This window comes from Monodelphis domestica, chromosome 1 (genome assembly GCF_027887165.1).
Source record: "Monodelphis domestica isolate mMonDom1 chromosome 1, mMonDom1.pri, whole genome shotgun sequence".
In the NCBI taxonomy this organism is placed as follows: Eukaryota; Metazoa; Chordata; class Mammalia; order Didelphimorphia; family Didelphidae; genus Monodelphis; species Monodelphis domestica.
In genome coordinates, this window is record NC_077227.1 from 157,254,468 (window position 1) to 157,273,498 (window position 19,031).

General features: G+C 39.5%; 1 protein-coding gene across 1 annotated transcript in view; it reads right to left on the reverse strand.

The window, feature by feature from the left end:
* The window catches only part of LCTL (lactase like), a 22,558-nt gene extending 4,162 nt beyond the window's left edge, over positions 1 to 18,396 (reverse strand). The window contains exons 1-10 of the mRNA XM_001376075.4: positions 18,069 to 18,396; positions 14,868 to 15,013; positions 14,057 to 14,220; positions 12,536 to 12,623; positions 10,583 to 10,692; positions 8,010 to 8,138; positions 7,507 to 7,602; positions 6,286 to 6,340; positions 6,025 to 6,186; positions 379 to 653 (exon numbers count right to left, since the gene is read on the reverse strand). Coding sequence (XP_001376112.2) covers positions 379 to 653; positions 6,025 to 6,186; positions 6,286 to 6,340; positions 7,507 to 7,602; positions 8,010 to 8,138; positions 10,583 to 10,692; positions 12,536 to 12,623; positions 14,057 to 14,220; positions 14,868 to 14,985 — 1,197 coding nt within the window. The 5' untranslated portion in view covers positions 14,986 to 15,013; positions 18,069 to 18,396. The remainder of the gene's footprint in view (positions 1 to 378; positions 654 to 6,024; positions 6,187 to 6,285; positions 6,341 to 7,506; positions 7,603 to 8,009; positions 8,139 to 10,582; positions 10,693 to 12,535; positions 12,624 to 14,056; positions 14,221 to 14,867; positions 15,014 to 18,068) is intronic.
* Between the last annotated feature and the right edge of the window lie 635 nt (positions 18,397 to 19,031).

Consider the following 19,031-nt stretch of genomic DNA (forward strand, 5'->3'; position numbering starts at 1 on the left):
TAGTATTATGTGGCCACCAAGAAGCTATATTTTATGTTTGGAGGTTTGGAGAGAAGTTTTGGAAGAAGTCTGTGTCTGGGGAAATTTTTAACTTTTTCTGCCTTAGTAATAACTAAGAACGCCAAGTGTTTGGGTTTAAATGATTTGCCCAAGATCGCAGAGCTAGGAAGTGTCAGAGGCCAGATTAGAACCCACCTCCCTACTACACCAGGCTCTATGCCACCTACCCAGCCTTCACTTTAACACAACCAATTTTTTGTCTTTTTGTTTTTATTAGAATACGATCTTTAAGATTCAATCACTTAAGCCAGAGATAAGATGACATTTTCATTAGGGTTGTTTAGCAACTTCCTTTAAAAGTCACTTTATGATAATTACCTGAACGAAGTTGAGGAACCTTCTGAATCCCCATGGCACTATATGTGGCCAATTAGAGCCTAAATCTGGCCAGTTTGGATCAACCAATTCTGCTATATCACAATCATTTTGAAAACTGGGCCCTTGACGGGAAGGATGATTCTTCTCAGTAATATATCGAGTTGTAAAGTGGCCCAGTCCCAAGAAGTCAAATGTTCCTTTAATGTTGTTTTTTTCCTGGAGTGAGAATACTGGTAACCTTGACATCCCCAAGCCTTGTTCTGCACTTTTTCTACCTGTCATTGGGAAAGAAAATTTTTAACAAGCATCTTCAAAAAGTAATTTTCCCACAAACATTTTGACTTTAATAATACATTATAGTAATATTTTCAAGCTTGAATTAAAAGATGATATCTAAATCCTAGGATTTAATAATCTAGGAAAAAACTACTTTTATCTTTTAGAACAATTTTTAAATAATATACAAATGAAATTTTAATTTTGAAAAAAGCACTTTCTGAGCAATGCATCTAAAATAGAACCTACTTGTAAATTAAATTGTGAGAAGTTTCTGATTGTTAGTTCATTTTTTAAAATAGTGGATTATGAAATACACCTTAAAAGAATGTTGTTTTTAAAGTAAATATTTCCCAGAAAGATAATGGTCAAATAATTCTTATTTTATGTTTGCTTATATGTCAATGAGTAGGTGAAGTTCTGGAGAGCAGCTGGGTGGTTCAGTGGATTGAGAGCCAGGCTTAGAGACAGAAGCTCCTAGGTTCAAATCTGGCCTCAGACACTTTCCAGCTGTGTGACCCTGGGCAAGTCCCATAACCCCACATTGTCTAGCCCTTACTGCTCTTTTGTCTTGGAACCAACACACTGTATTGATTCTAAGATGGAAGGTGAGGTTTTTTTCTTTTAAACATTTGGCAAAACAAAACAATCCTCCAAAACCTATGAAATTTAATGAACACATACTTTAATTTAGATTTCCATGTAGAGGTGGGCTGACAAAAAAAATAATGTTGGGAAACTGGGAGAAAGAAACAAGAGCTAGACACTTTATGCTCTGTATAAAAACATGTCTAAGCCACCAAATACTTTCTTCAGAGAGAGAAAGGACAGCACATAGCAAGGATTGGTAATCACAATCAAAAGATGACATTGTTTCTATTCTGATAAATAGTGGTAGAATAATTTCTGTGTCCACATCATTGACTTTAGGACAAAGATCAAAGTCAAGGCTAAAACGAAATAACATAAATGAGATTTGTGTATAATTAAGACAATTCAACCTAACCTATGTAAACCAGCTGTGCATGCTGGAAAATGAGAGCTGAATTCCTTAAAAAAAAAAAGGGGGGGGGATATGGACATAGATTGTCACCATTCAGATTAAAGTTTAACCAATGTAAAAAAAAATCACAAAAAGATAACACATGTATAACCCAGTGGAATTGCTTGTCAGCTCCAGGAGGGGGATGGAAGAGGGGAGGGAGGGAGAGAAAATAAATCATGTAACCATGGAAAAACATTTTTAAAAGCTTTAATTTTTTTTTAAACCACAAAAAGGAGACATAAAAATAACACAAATTGTTCCTCGGCCAATGAGAACTTGTTCTTGCCAAGTGAAAAAAAAAAAGATAGCAGTCAAGGACAGTCCCAACTGAGAACAAAGTTACGCTTGCAAAATCTTATAGAGTTTGAAAGAATTCGAAAAGAGCAGCTTTATCATCCAGTTATGATCATCTTTCACACAAACTAGAATTTCCACACTATGGTCATTTCTTCAGGGAGAAAGGAATGATTGCTTAACCAAATGTGACCATTTTGACTAGACGGAACTCTTTGAACTAGAGCCCAAGTTTTATCATATTGATAATAAAAGTGAGACTGAATTTTAACACAATTTAGAGCACCTTAAAAAACTCTTAGGGTGGCTAATTAGGAGAAAAAACTAAATGAGAATCAGTGAAAGCTGGATAAGAAATCCAATTCAATCTGGTCATCCTGAAAGGGCTTAAGTTCATAAAAAGATGAGAACTAGAAAACATTTCAAGATTTAAGTTCTCCATCTCCAGTGACAGTAGAGCAATCCTATTTGGATCTGACATCATCCTCTCATCATCAGCACTTCCTTCATCCTCTTTGTCTATTGGTTCCTCTGCCGTCTTACAAACGTGCACAAGTCTCCTCATCCTTAAGAAGCCCTCACATGATCCAAGTATCTCGACCAGCTACTATATCATCTCTTCCCTTCTTGGCTAAGTGTTGTCATTTCAAACTTAAGGAGAATTCCATACACTCTCCAATACAACAGTTCTGGCCTACTTGCATTTCTTCACATAAGAAATGTTCTCTACTATTCTAGTGTTTTGCACCACTCTCCCCTATTTGAACTATTCTCTATCTTCACTTCTACCTTTTAACTTCTCCTTGATTTCAAGACTTAAATCAAAAAGGTCTTTTCTGGGTTCTGTTCCTCAAGACAGACAGACAGACAGACACACACACACACCTTTTTTGTTTTTTAACCCTTATCTTCCATCCTAGAATCAATACTGTATATTGGTTCCAAGGTAGAAGAAAGGTAAGGGCTAGGCAATGGGGGTTAAGTGACTTGCCCAGGGGTCACACAGCTGGGAAAGGTCTGAGGCCACATTTGAACCCAGGACCCTCCTTCTCTAGGCCTGGCTCGCTGTCCAGTTGCTTTTGAGATTGACTTCCATCTGCTCTTTATGGCATATATCTATTTTTTTTACATGTCTTCCCCATTAGAATGTGAGGTCCTTAAGGATGGGACTATCTTGGCCTTGTATCCCCAGCTCTTACCGTAATACCTAACCCACAGTAAAAGCTCAAGGCATGCTTGTTGACTAATATTCCCTTGTGTTACAGAAAGGGGGGGAAAAAGAGGAAGATCACTAAAAAGAAAAAATACTCCCAAAGTAGATTTTTGAAGGTATTGGGGGCTTGTTTTATCCTGAAGATAATTGAAATAATATCTACCCATTGGAGGAAAAATATCTCTTATTGCTACTGGAAAATGTCACTTGAGAAAAATAACTAGCAACCCAGATGCCTGCTTTTATCTCTACAAAACTGTTATCAGAATAATTGAGGGTATCCTTGAAGAAGATAGGAGAGGGGATTATAGGGTCTTTTACAAACTTCTACACCCTCCCACATCTATCTGTGAATGTGGTTGCCTGAAATGTTCAGAAAATATCTATTACATTTTTCTCTGTTCAGGGATGTCTTCCTTTTTGCAGATGTCATTGTGCTGATTGTATTAAGGCTGGGAATATTGTAGAGGCTCTTAAATGAGATACCTACTCACTAAAAATGGAGTCGATTTAACATTGTCCAGATTTCTGTTGTCCAGAATATGACAATCGTGTGATTGAAGGTCCATTGATCACTAAACCTGTATCTTAGGCAAACACTCAGCAGGGATAATAAAGTTGGCCCCGAGTTGAATAGAAGAGTGGGCTACGATGCTTCTGGGAAAATGAGCCAAAGCTCATCTCTAAAACAAATTTAACATCAATATTTTTCCAGTGATGCTTTCTGGTTGTAGTTCATGGAATTTCAAACTCGTCAAAGAATTCCATTTTCAAGTCACCCAAAGGGCAAAGAAGCAACTAGTAGACATGAAGAGGTAGCAGCTTTTTACCCCCCACCCCAAATTATGAAGGATTAGCACACAAAGGATATCTTCATAGATCAGTGGTCAGAAAAAGATATGGCCTGGACATGTGAGCGATAGCCCGTATGCTTCAATGGTGTCATAAAATCTGAAGGCAGAAACAGGCCCCAAATGGTAACTTGCTCAAAGAACACAGTAGCAGATACCAGCAGGCTGGTAAACTCTCAAGTCCTCCAACTCCAGAGCCAATGCTCTTTCCACAGTAACATACTACCTCCTAAGTAATGGCCCAGAACCTTGAGTGGGTCCCCTGTAGACAATTTATGGGAAGACACGAACAAGAATCTGAGACTGTATGGAGAGGCAGAATACCAAGACTGACAATGTTATTCAAAGGATCCATTACTGATAACTAGATGCCTTGGAGTTTGCTTTGATTTCTTCTTCAGGAAGCTGTCTGTTTATATCCTTTGACCACTAATCAGTTGGGGACTGACTATTATTTTTACAAATTTGACTTTGTTCTATACTCAGTGTATATTTGAGAAGAATTTTTTGTCTTCTCAAACCATTTAGCTATGTAAAAATGTCACCGTACTTTCTGACATTCGTAAAAAATGGTGATTGATTTGTGCACAAATGATATTATCAGAAGTATCTTGAAAAACATTTCCAAAAAAAAAGATTTTGAGAGTTGGAGCAAGAAACTGAAGAGTACCAGGATTACCTTCAACCTGGTTAGCCTGTCTGACAAGATGGTTTTACCAGGGTATAGTTGCTGTGCATACTACAGCTTCTTGGAGTCACAGGTAGAGTTGGGTGAAAGGTGGACACCAAAGGTAGGTGAGCAAGGTGAGAAGGACTAGCATCTCTAGTGAAAGGACTTGCCATTTTGATGGAATATGATTGTGCTCTAAGAAATGACAAGCAGGATGTTTTCAGAAAAACCTACGAATGGGGCAGCTGGGTTGCTCAGTGGATTGAGAGCCAGACCAAGAGATGGGAGGTCCTGGGTTCAAATTTGTCCTCAGACACTTCCTAGCTGTGTGACCCTGGGCAAGTCACTTAACCCCCATTGCCTAGCCCTTACCACTCTTCTGCCTTGGAGCCAATACACAGTATTGATTCCAAGATGGAAGGTAAGAGTTAAAAAAAAAATCTGGGAAGACTTATATGGACTGATGCAAAGTGAAATAAGCAGTAGCAGAAGAATGTTGTACAGAGTAAGAGCAACAATGGTGAGCAACTGTGAATGACTTTGCTATTTTAATCAATAAAATGATCTAAGACAATTTTGAAGAATTCTGAGAAAAATGCTATTCACCTTAAGAGAAAGAATTGATGTAATGTTTGAAATGGACCAAATAAAATTTAAAAAATTAAAAATTAAAAAAAAAGAATTGATGGCGTCTGAATGCAGATTGAAGCATGCCTTTTAAACTTTATTCATTATTTGTTGGGGGTTTTAGCCTATGTTTTCTTTTGCAACATGGCTAATATGGAAATTTTTGCATTCCTGCAAATGTATAATCTATATCAAATTGTATGTCTTCTCAGGGAGGGAGGAGGAAGAGAATTTGGAACTCAAAATAAAAAAAAAAGAATATTCATAATTTTTGTTTACATTGAGTAATTGATAAAATACAAAATTACAAAAATAAGGGAGTGACTTGCTCATAGTGTGTTTTAAAACCCTTACCTTCTATCTTAAAACCAATTCTGAGTATTAGTTCCAAAATGGAAGAGCAGTAACAGAAGGCTAGGTAACTGGGGTTAAGAGACTTGCCCACAGTCACACAGCTAGCGAGTGTCTGAGGCCATATTTGAACCCAGGACCTCCTACCTCGAGTCCTGAAGCTTTCTATCCTCTGAGCCACCTAGATGCTTTTTGACTTGTTCAATGTATCAAGTGACTGTGGTGGGGACTAGAACACAGATTTCCTGATTTCTAGCCAAACATTCTATTAGACTACATTGACCCACCAGCTGAGACAGGATGGGCCCAGCTCACTCACCAATGTAGTCCTTCATAGCTTGGGGGTAGTCTCCAGCATAAATGGGGTTTGCAAACCAGCCCAGACAGAACTGCATGTATCTTTCAGCAGCCTCAACGTCCTTTGGGTTAGTGATGTCCACAGGCTCCCCCCAGTTGCAAGTTAATGAAATCCCCACCAGTCCTTTGGGAGACAGGGAAAAAATAAAGGAACGTGCAGAAGTCGAGCAGAATCCATGTTTGTTCCAATTCTATTTGCTGATTCTCAACTCTTGGGGCTTACCTTGTTGGGTTTTGCGCCAAGTTTTGTTGTAGGAGTGCCAGACCTTTGCATGGGACTAGAAGGAAAAGAACACGTTTATTCATTCTTACAATGCTTCTTGCTAGTTTGTAAGCACCCTGAGGGCAAGGACCATGTCTGAAGTAATTTTTTCTATCCCCTAGCACTAAGAACAATGCTCTGTTTATAATAGGCATTTAATAAATGGCTAAATGAATGTTGTTCTTTCTTCAAACCCTTCCTACTACCTTACCCTCAATATCCTCCCCCTGGTTTTTAATCTAGGTCAGTGATGGTGAACCTTTTTGAGACTAAGTGCCCAAATTTCCCCCCCTTGCCCCAGACAGGGGAGGGAGGAAGCACTCCCATTGGGCTGCTGGGCAAAGGAGAGGGGCATGGGAGAGATGTCTTCAGACATATGGAGAGGGGGAGGCGAGCAGCCCCCTCTGGCATGTGTTCCATAAGTTCACCAACACAGATCTAGATCATCCCATCATCCAAGGCCAAGTTCTAGTTCAAAGCTACATTCTAGTAGGCAGCTAGATGGTACAGTGTATAGAATACTAGAGCTGGAGTGAGGGAGACCTGAGTTCAAATTTGACCTCAGACATTTACTAACTGTGTGACCTGGGACAAGTCATTTAACCTTTGCTTTCTCAATTTCCCCATCTGTCAAATGAGCTGGAGAAGGAAATGGCAAACCATTCTAGTATCTTTGCCAAGAAAACTCAAAATGGGGTCATGAAGAGTCAAATATGACTAAAAGAAGTAAAACAACAACAGTCTGAGTACATAGCAATAGCTCAATAAATACACGTTTAATCAGTTAATATGTCATCATCATTATTTTTTTTAATCTTTACCTTCTGTCTTAGAATCAGGCATTGGGGGTTCCCAATTGTTATCTTATTTGATGTTCACAGCAACCCTGGGAGGAAGGTGCAGTTTTGTTCTCCACTGAGGAGACTGAGGCAGTCCAAGGTTACATGGCTAGGAAGTGTCAAAGACCAAATCTGAACCCAGGACCTCTCCTCTGGCTTTCCTGAGCCATCTAGTGGCTTCCCCCTCACCCTTCCCAGCAAAGTGTATCATGATTTAACATGTCAAAGAGATATATAAGGGCTAGGTATGAGACAAGAGAGAAATAGAGAATTAAGACCTCTGAACCCACTTCAGCTCTGAAGAGTCACCTTAAACCAGTGAAGACTCATCTTTCATTTTTACCTTAATGATATGATGTGCTGCTATGTATGCCCCAGTACCCCTGAGTTTTAATCCAGGGGCATGTCTTCCTGTCTCATAGCCTTCCTTTGCAACTGCCTAAAAGAATAAAGGGGGACATGAACCAATGGGAAATCAGCATTAAAAAGAGCAGGGTTACATTCTTTGTCTTATAGGATGAGACAGAGGAATCCTTGAGGAAACTGAGTCAATGAAAAAAACCAAGAACGACAGAAAAATAAGAATAGGGAGAGTAATAAAATAATAGTATTTATAAATATAAATATTAAATTTTAGTGTGTTTTTATTATTTTATTAATGTTAAATTATTATTTTAGTATATAATTTTATATGATATAAATATATATATTTCATAATAATGAGATATAGAATAAATTGTTATTTTATTATGATCTATTAATTAAAATTATTACTACTTGATAAAATATATAGTAAAATGGTAAAAGTAATTAAAAAATAAGAGTAAGAAAGATCATTCTGCTCACCCAAGGATCACTGAAAGTTATCCAGTGCTTTACCTGGTCCCCAAACTTTTCAAAGCACAGATTTGCATAATCATTGAAGTAGGAGACCATGCTTATGTTCTGCCAACCTCCAAATTTGACCTGAAGCATCTGCATGCACGAGAGCAGAGAGAGAAATACATCTCTGAATAGACCTTCATGAAAGACATTTGGAAGCCAGTTTTGGGAAAAAAAGGGAAGGAGAGAAACTTTCATTTAGGCCTACTAAGTGCCAGGCACTGTGCTAAGCATTTCCCAATTGTTATCTTATTGGATGTTCACAGCAATCTTGGGAGGAAGGTGCAGTTATGTTCTCCATTGAGGAAGCTGAGGCAGACAGAGGTTAAGTGACTCCTCCAGAGTGACACAGCTAGCAAGTGTCTGAGGCCAGGTTCAACATCAGGGCTTTCTGACCCCAGACCCCAAGCTACTGGGCCAAAGTAGATGGCCTTTCCTATCCTATGGCCAAACAAGCAACAAGAAGAAAAACCCTATGGGCACTAGGAAAGTGTTTTATGGAGACTTGTTAGAGGTGTAGACACTGAGCAAAAGGCACTCTGGAACTGGAGGAATAGTATAAAAATATAAGCAGAATAAAAATATTAGTAGATGAACCAAGCTAGAAAGAAAGAACATATTAGGGAGGATTGGGGGCAGGTAGGCAGCTCAGTGTTTAGAAAGCCAGGCCTGGAGATAAGAGTTTCTGGGTTCAAATATGGCCTCAGATACCTCCTAGTTGTGTGACACTGGGCAAGTCCCAGTTGCCTAGCCTTCACTGCCCTTCTGCCTTGGAACTAATACTTAGCATTGATTCTAAGATGGAGGTAAGGGCTTTAAAAAAAAGTTAGAACACACGATGGATAAGAGGAGGGAGAAATGAGATAAGAAAAGAACTGGAGTTTATGATGTCCATAAAAAACTAGGTAGGCCTCCACTAAAATTTCAGTCATACTTTAAAGCCTCTGAACATCGCAGGGGTGACTTTTCTCAAATGCTAATAAGCCAGGAGTATGCAAGCTATGATGCTATCTATTGAGCTGGAAAGATTTTAAAGCCGTTTCCAAGAACAGCACCTGTTGTTCAAGGACCAACTTAGCTAAATTTAGAAAGGATCTTCACCAGCATGGTCATGGGATGATGAATTTTTTAGCCAAGGTCATATAAAAATCCTTGACATTTTTGGAAATTAAAAGAGTCTTTATAGACATTTTTGGACACAGCCAGTGTGGGAAGTGATTTTATTTAACTGTTCACATTTATTATAAGTTTTTTCTTGCTTTTTCCAAAGGGGAGAAGTGAGGGAAGAAAAAAAATAAAGGCCTGTTAAATTTTTTTTTAACCCTTACCTTCTGCCTTAGGATCATACTGTGATTGGTTCTAGTCTGTGTATTGGTTCCAAGGCAGAAGAGTGGTAAGGAGTAGGCAATGGGGGTTAAGTGACTTGCCCAGTGTCACATAGTTGAAAAAAAATTTATATTTAAAATAGCCTTCAAAAAGACTTCCAAACTTGAAAAGATTGGAAACATTCATCTGATTTCATTCCGAAAGGGCCCTTTGGGCTATTGTAGTTTATGATGTCAATTTATATTGCTCAGTCCTAACCAAATCTTTGTGACCCCATTTGGGGTTTTCTTGGCAAAGATACTAGAATAGTTTGCCATGTTCTTCTCCATCTCATTTTGTAGATGAGGAAATTGAGGCACACAGGGTTTAGTGACTTGCCTAGGGTCATACAGTTAGTAAGTGTCTGAGGCCAACTTGAACTAAGGTAGACGAGTCTTCCTGGCTCCAGGTACAGTCCTCCATCCACTGTACCACTTGGCTGCCCTTTAAGATCATGTAGCTACTTAATAACATGATAGTATCAAATAATATGTAAAGACAAAATAAAGAAGTCCATTCTTCTGCCTACTTTTTTAAAAAGTGCTTTGAAAAAAAGACACAAACTCCTACAGAATTGCCCCTTTTAAACCTGCATTAGATCTCCATTTTCTTGTATATATCCTGTTTCTACATAGCTGTTTGCATGTTATCTCCCCCAACAGATTATATGTTCCTTGAGGGAAGGGGCTGGAGTTTTTTCTCTTTCTTTGTATCCCCAGATCTTAGCACAGTCTCTAGCACATAGTAAGTGTTTAAAAAATACTTGTTGACTTTACCCCCAAAGCTACTTAAACCAACCTTACCTCTCCCTTCCCCCCTCTCCACCACACCTGAGGACAATTCTTCCATCACCCACCCCTGTGCCCAGTAGCCCAATGGCAGTGCTTCCTCCCTCCCCAGTCTGGAGTAAGGCGGTGGCTCACATGCCTTGTGAGGGTATAGTTTGGGCACTTGATCTTTAAAAGGTTCACCATCCCTGTCATAAACCATAAACATGTATTTATGTACAAATCACACAGCTTTCATTTGCTTGTCTTCTAAGATCCCTGGGTCAAATATGAGTGCAAAGATCTCTTTTGACCCACCACCATTGTGAGGAAAATAGACTTTGCCCTTGCCTCCTTGTCCATTTCTGCCCTGACTCTACATTCCCTCCCTATTGCCCCCTGGACCTGTGGGAGATCCCAGTGGTAGAGGGTCACAATAGGTGTGATGTCATTTTCCAAAAGCATGTTAATGAAATCACTGTAGAACTTGATCCCCATGCTGTTCACATAGTCTGCTGTTAGAAAGAGAAAAGAAAGTGTTATTTGTGGGATTGGAACCCAAAGCTTCCTGCCTTCTTCCTGCACAAGATCTGAGAGTGTCAGTTTCCTGATCAAAAATCTCCACTGGCTCCTTCTTGCTTTTAGAAGACAATATAAACTTCTCATACCTACTTTAAAAATGCTTCACATTCTGGGTCTTGTCTACTTTTTCAGCCTTATATCACATTATTTCCCTTCTCCTACAGCATGATCTTATAAACAGGGCAGCTTGGTTGGCACAGTGTATAGAGCACTGGGCTTAGAATTGGGAAGACATCTTCCTGAGCTCAAATCTGGCCTTGGACACTTACTAGTTGTGTGATCCTGGGCAAATCACTTAACCCTGCTTGCCTCAGTGTCCTCAACTGTAAAATGAGTAGGGGAAGGAAATAGCAAACTGATCCAGCATCTTTGCCTTGAAAACTCCAAGTGGGGTCATGAAGAGTCAGACATGATTGAAATGACTGAAGAACAAAAAAGAGTTTAAGGGCCTTGACCAGACAGCAGCCTTTCTGAGGCCCAAAAGGAATTCAGATGTTCCTCACTCACTCTCCTATCTCTATTTACAATCTCCCTTCTTAATAAAGGGTTTTCTAAACTAGCAAGTAAAAAGCTGAGAAAATTAAGTAAGAATACTTTTCTATTGTAAAATCTTTTTCAGGCTTTCCTATTGAAGGCAGGTTAGATCAAGGATAAAAGGTTTTTCTTAGGGAAATGGATTATGGGTGGAAGCCAGTCATTTAACCCAGAGCAAACTAATCAAGATAATTGCCTTCCCTCCAGAAGTAACTGGGCTATGGGCTAATCTAAGGGCAATCTCCTTTTCTCTGTCCCCTAGAGCTAAGGGCCCAACTCTCTAATCAGAAAGGAAAAATAGGAACCCTGGGAGGGATCCCTTTTCAATCCCTGAAGGGAGGAGACCAGGTAGGAACTGAATAGGTATTATTGTTTGGGAATTGTATTTTAACACAGTATAATCTTTCCCTTTTTCCAAATTCCATTTTTCTCAAATCATCTTGGGGTAGACAAATATGTCTGTGGACAAGGAGGAACTACGATAGCTTCTTTCTCTGAGTTAGAAATGCTTTGATATTCGGTTAATAATGAACTAAATAAAATTGTTTCCGGTAGACTTGTGCTTTGTCAAACTCAGAATTATCTTCTTAGACAGAATGAATTGTTAAACACTTGCTACAAACGATACACAAAGTAGGTGGTCTCTTCCTCCCCATTCTAGTAATGGACAACTGAATTCTCAGACTGATCTTCCTGAAAATGTCGCTACTAGCTCTTCCCCCCAATTTCTTCTTGTAAATGATGCTTCTGTTACCTAGGAGCTATTAAGTATTATTATTATCATTATTATTATAACCCTTACCTTGCGTCCTGGACTAAATACTGTGTATTGGTTCCAAGGCATTAGAGAAGTAAGGGCTAGGCAATGGAGGTTAAGTGACTTGCCCAGGGTCACACAGCCAGGAAGTGTCTGAAGCCAGATTTGAACATAGACTTGGTTCTCAATCCACTGAGTTACCCAGCTGCCCCCAGGTCTTATTAATTTCATTAAAGGTTCTATTTATCTATGGCCTGAGCCACAGTAGAATATGGGGCTTAGAAATCATTACTCTGAGGCCAGTAAAATTTTGGGACTGCTAGTCAGCCAAAGTACAGCATTTCCCTAATACTCTCTGAATAAACAAATAAAGGTACCTCATAAACAAGCTTTCTGACCATCAGCTCTTCTTACTTTTTGGTCTTTTCTGAGCCTGTAGTGCAAGGAGGACATAGTTTCTTTGGGGATTGTTCCGATCCACTTACCTTTGACCCCGGTGGGTATCAGCCGAGGCCAGGATATAGAAAGTCGATAGTGGCTAACATTCAACTCTTTCAGTAACTTGATATCATCCTGCAATAGATAAAGACAAGCTACTAAGATGGGAGAGTGAAAAAGACAGTAAAGTGTCTGAGAAATTAAGGGGATTAAGGAAGTGGGCTGTCTGGAGCCTACTGACACCATCTTGTGGCTCCATTCTGGAGCTAGCTCGATTCCCTTTCTGCTCAAGTATGGACTTAGCCCCAATTCTATCCATCTTGTGAGCAAACTTTATTCACTTGCAGGAGTTGGGAGAAAACCTCTATGGCATCGCTTGAACCCAGCCCGGTGTGGCTGTGGAAACTGGACCCCTAGCACCTGGTGTTTAGAGACTCTTAACCAAGGACCTAGATTCTGTTGATGAGAAACTCAGATCCTAAGATGAGCACAAAGAGTTTCCTCATAATTGTACATCTCGTGCATCTCGACGATGTCTTTTCTGAAAACTGGCCCCATCCTGATCAAACAGTTACTGTTTCCATGTTCTGTGATTGTTTACAGATACTGGAGAAGGAGTCCAACACTTCTTTTCCTGAATTCACTCACCTCCTCCCGACTTGGAAAATCTCTACTCTTTCATCTAATTAAAAATGATCACCTAACGTTCCCTTTTAATTAATTAGTCTTATTTGATGTATCGTCTTTAATTTATAAAAAGTCTGTTTCTCCCTGCATTGGGGGTCCAACTGTAAGCTGAGGAGGGGGCCCGGTCCAGATTTGTTAGGTAATTGGAATGCATAGCTTAATAAAGCAATATGTTTAGAGGATCAAACTTTTATTTCCTCAAGTCATTTCATCTTTCACTTGTTACAAGAGTTACCTATTAGGCACAATAGAAAAGAGAACAAGAACTCCAGAGAACCATTCTTTACGGAGTAGAAAGGGTCAGGGCTAGGAATCAGAAATTCTGGGGTTTGGTTCCAAATCTTCCAATTGATGAATTTGTGGCCTTTCACTGTCCCTTAGCCTTGCTCCCTACAGTTTCTTTACCTTCAAAAAGAAATTGTGCATAACATGGGATCTCAGAGCAAGAAGTAACCTAAAATATTATCTTATACAATCCCATTCCCATAGAGAAAAGGAAAAAGACCCTAAGAAATTGTGACTCACTTAAGCTAGTGAGAGGCAAAATTGGGACTAGAACTCAGGCCTTTGAATTCCCAGCATTCCTCTTCATTCACAGATTTAGGGTTTTTTGTGAGTTTGTTTGGAGGGAGGAAATTACACAACTGGTATGTGTCAGGGGTTGGAAATGATTCCAGGTCTCCCTGGATGAGAAAACCAAGACTTAGAGACATTGTGATTTGTCCAAGGCTCCACAGCTAGAAAGTGGAAAAGTCAGGATTCAAATCTAAGTTGTTTCACTGAAAATCAGGTTCTCTATAACCCTGTGCTGGCTTCTCCTACCCCTCACCTCTTTCTCCTTCTCTTTGAGGGGAAAAGAGTCAGCAAATGTCCAGACTCACCTGGATTTTGTAGTAGCTTTCACAAGATGAGTCAGCAGTCTGGTTCATGAAAATCCTACCCTTTTGTCGATGAGTAAAGGTGTCCCAGATGCTTGGACCTTTCCCATCTTGGTCCCAGGCCCCCTCCGTCTGGTAAGCAGAGCTTCCAACACCCCATGAAAAGCCTACAAACAATGGCTTTTAAACTGAAATAGATCCTCTAAAGATGATAGGGTCAGACCCCTGATAATTCCTCACACTGGCCACATACCCCATCACCTTCAGATTAGTTTGCCCTAGCTAGGGTGAGCAGGAATGAGTGGGTAACTTCTTTCTGGAGATGACTGACCCCAGAGGTTAACTACTAAATATTTAACAACCAGCTCTCCAGTGAATCTGCATTATTAACATTTTCTCCATCACTTTTTAAAGTCTAGACAATCAATAAAACAATAACTCAACTCCTTGTTATACTTGATTTCCAAGGTGTTAAAAGCTCACCTTGAACAATTTAATAACTGGCTTTCCTAAATTAGTAAAAGCTAACTCCGACTGTGTGGGTCCCCCAAGTTTCTTTTTTTTTTTTTTTCCCTAACCCTTACCTTCTGTTTTAGAATCTATACTGTATATTGGTTCCAAGGCAGAAGAGTGGTAAGGGCCAGGCAATGGGAGCTAAGTGACTTGCCCAGGGTCACACACATAGGAAATGTCTGAGGCCAGATTTTGAACCCAGGACCTCTTATCTTTAGGCCTGGTTTTCAATCAATTGAACCACCTAGTGCCTCCACAAAGTCTCATGCATGGAAGAAATACAAGAGACAAAGGAACTTACCAGGGGGGAAGGACCCATAGTAAAAGGAAGCATCATCCCAAGGGAACTCTCTGTGTGCCCATAACCCTGGAACTAGCAGCAGCTTGTAACAGAGACTAAAGAAGGCTGTTGTCTTCATGGTGTCACTGGCCAGTCTTCTCCATCACCTGAAACCCCCCCCCCCCAACAGAGGCTTTGTAGTTGACTGAGTTCTGAGTCCAGAACCAATTTGGGGCTTCACAGTTATGGAGAGATATCAGTAATCAGAGCTCACACTTATGTAGAGAACAGGGACATGATATGGCATTTCTCATGTCATTCTTCTCTCTGGCTTCCCTGACCTAAACACTCCTCCTTGGCCACCTTTCCCCATACATATTGCCTTCCTCTATTTTTTTTCCCCTTTAAACTTTTTACTTTCTGTCTTAGTAACAATTCTAAGACAGAAAGGCAAGGGCTAGGCAAATGGAGTTATGTGACTTGCCTAAGGTCACACAGCAGAAGGTGTCTGAGGCCAGATTTGAACCTAGGTCCTCATAACTCCAAGTCTGGTGCTTTACCCACTGTGCCACCTATTTGCCCCTTGCCTTCCTCTGTGAAAACATAAGCTCCCTGAGATCAAGGACTATTGGGCTTGCATTTGTGTCCTCAGAGCTTAGCATTAGTTTCTTGTACATAGTAAATGCTTTTCATTCATTCATTCTTGGTTTATGAAATAGCCTGCATATATTATCTCATATGACCCTCAGAGCAAAGCTAGGAGCTAGATCAGGTGTTCTTTTCATTTTAGAAATGAGGAAACTGGCTCAGAAAGCTGAAGTTACATGTCAAAGGTCACACAGTTAATAAGTAAAAGGCAGAGTCAGAATTCAGACATGGGTCTTCTGTACTAAGTCTCTTGTTTAGGGGCAACTAGGTAGCATGGTAGATACAGCCTCCAGACTTGGACTTGGGAGGACCTGGGTTCAAATCTGACACTTCCTAGCTGTGTGACCCTGGGCAAGTCATTTAACCCTCAATTACCTAGTCCTTGCCTCTTTTCTGTTGTAAACTTGATACTAAGATAGAAGGCATGGGTCACACACACAGAGCTATGCCCCTAAATAGGAAGGGCTAAAGGTAGAATGTTTATTTAACTGGAGAAGAGGTTACAGGTGAGTAGCTGTTCTCAATTCCTAGTAAGGACCAGACCAAAGTGACAGCTGTTCCTGCTTCAGAGAGAGTGATTCTAATTAGAGATAAGAAAGAAACTTCTGATGGTTTTAAACACTGGAGGTGCCGGAGAAAAGGACAGGTATAACCTATATCAGATTATTCACTTCCTGGGGGTGGCGAAGCCAGGGAGGGAGAAAATCTGAACTTTAAAATATATATATATATATATATATATATATATATATATATATATATAAACACCCCAACAATTGTCAAAAATTGTTTCTACATATTACTTAAAAAAAATAAATTGTAAAAAAAAGAGAAAGTTATGTGGGTCATCTAAATGACTTAATACTGGAAGAAAAAAAAAAGAAAATCCAAAATGACATTGAAACAGACTAAATAAACAAGAAGGAGAAACAATCTTCAACAATGGTCAGGAAATTGATAATCTCAAGAACACAAGTTACTGAGTGAAGGACTCTCTTTTGATAAGACTTTCTGGGAAAACTGTCAAACAGTGTAGCAGAAGCAAGGTTTAGGCTAATATCTTACTCCATATGCAACAATCAGAACAAAATGGATATTTGACCTGAGAATAAAGGCTACATTGTTAAAAAAAAAAACAAAAACAGAAGAAGGGGAGGAGGTAACTTTCCCCAATTATGGCTGAGGCAGAATTCTTGCCCAAAAAAGGGAGAGAGGAGCTCATGCAGGACCAAGGAGACAATTTCAATTACATACAATTAAAAAGCTTTTGTGTGAATAAAATAAATGAAGATAGAATTAAAAAAGAAATTATCAAGTTAGAAAAGTATTTACATCAAGTGTCACTCATAAAAATTTGATATCTAAGATACTATGTATGGGAAGTTAAAAGAAATCTAAAATAACAAGACTGCAAAGATTAAATGGTAAAGGGATACAAATAAATTTCCAAAGAATTGCAAATTAACATTTTATTACATACTCCAGATAACTGACAGCAAGAGAAATGCAAATTAAAACAGCTGAGACTTCATCTCGATTACTACAAGTGGAAAAAAATGACCCCAAATAGGAAGAGTCAGTGTTTGAGGGCCAATGAGAAAACAGACATGAATACAAATTGGTGGAGCTGTGAATAGGTTCAACTGCTCTGAAAATAAATTTGGAGATATGCAAGAAAATAAAACAAAATTGCTATTACTCTTTGGCCTAGCAATTCCAGGGCTAGGCCTCAAGGAAGCCAAAAATAAAAACAAAAACAAAAACAAAAACTCAAACACAAACAACATTATTGTGGTATTCTTTACGGTGGTTAAGAACTGGAAACAAAGTTGGTTGTCCACAAACTTATTTATATGGATATGAAGGAATATTATTATAACATCAGAAATGACTAATAAAAGGAATTCAGAGAAATACGGGGAGGTTTATATGAACTATACAGAATGAAATAAGCAGAACCAAACAAAAAACTATTCAGTGATTGTAACAAGGTAAATGAAAAGATCACAAAAAAATTCAAGTTTGGAGTAAATGGAAAACCAATGATGGGTGCAGAGAATGGATAATGAAACAAACCTATTCCTCCAAATTGAGAGTTGGGAAACTGCTAGGCCAAATTACTGTATTTTTTTTCTTTACAAAGAAGGTTTTTTCCTCCTCAGGAATCACTATTATATAATAACAAAACGTGGTGATTTGGGGGGGGCGGGCTTCAGAAAAGACAGTTTCTCTTCCCTTAGGAAATTCCCAGTGCAATAGGAAAGACAGAGATTTCACCATTGGAAAATTCATAATATGACGAGGGTGGGCATTGTGAGGAGCTTCTAATCTGAATGAATAAAACAAGACAATCATGGGCAACCTTTAGAGTGTTTCCAAAGCAACATAAAAACTATAGCAATGCAAGAAAGATCCTTCAGTGCTGACTGGGCACCCCAAATAAGTATACCTGTAACAGTGTCTCCCATCCTAAATGTCAGGAGAAATTCTTCCATACCTCATCTCTGAATCCCCTAGAGACCTTGGTGGCTCCCTCCTCAGAACTTCCTTGGAATCTACTCTTAGCCCCCTTACCTGGGCATATCTTTAGCCAAAGGCCCTTGCTGAGCAACAGGCAACGACAGAGCAGTCAGACCACCAGACATCGATCTTGCTGCTTATCCTGTACCATGACCTGTGCCCATAACCCCTATAGCAGAAGCCTCTGGTCAATAAGCCAAACTGGTAACTTAAGCCTCTAACAAAAGAGAACAATCCACCGATTCAGTCTGTGGCTGCCACGGGATTGCTGAGCTGGGTAGATGAGCCTGACTCAGCAGTGGAATCTAGGATGAAGGCTAAAACCCTGGGAATGATGGTGGAAGGGAGAGAGCAGTCCTACGCTTATCCTGGCCCTAGAGATTCTTGTGTATGGCAGGACCTCAGGGAGAGCTGGTTGGGTTATCTTTTCTTCATGAGTCTGGCACAATTTCTTGTTTTCTGAATTAGCCACCAGGAGGTGTTGCTAACTACTCACCTGATCTTGTTCAACCCTAAGGAGCAGGCACTGATAATCCCAAATTCATCCTGGTGGTTAGGCCCTTCACCTAATACCAGGAGACACTCCTGGAAATATCAATCTTTCTATAGTTGCCAGAGAATTGGCAAACCTCTGGTTGTTCTCTTAAGCAAATGGCCACATTAATCTCATTACAGATGTGGTTTCTTTAGATCCACTCAATTAGTCACTGTGAGCATTCTCCCTTCCCTGAGAAACCCCAAACTCTTTCTTGGCTGCTAAATTTCAACAGACATAACTATGTGAGCACAGCATAGTGAGGCCAATTGAACAAGTGTGGTTTAATTGTATATAGTTTTTTTTATTACTAAAGAAGCAGAAAAGAATAAAATTAAATAAAATAAAAGACCTCTTCTATAGCACAAAGAAAGACTCTTCTCACACCCAACATTCTTCCTTCTCTTTGAAATTCTCTCTGCTTGATAGGCAGAACAGAAAGAGTATAAAGATCTCTTCCCTTGCCCCTCAAGTACTCAAAA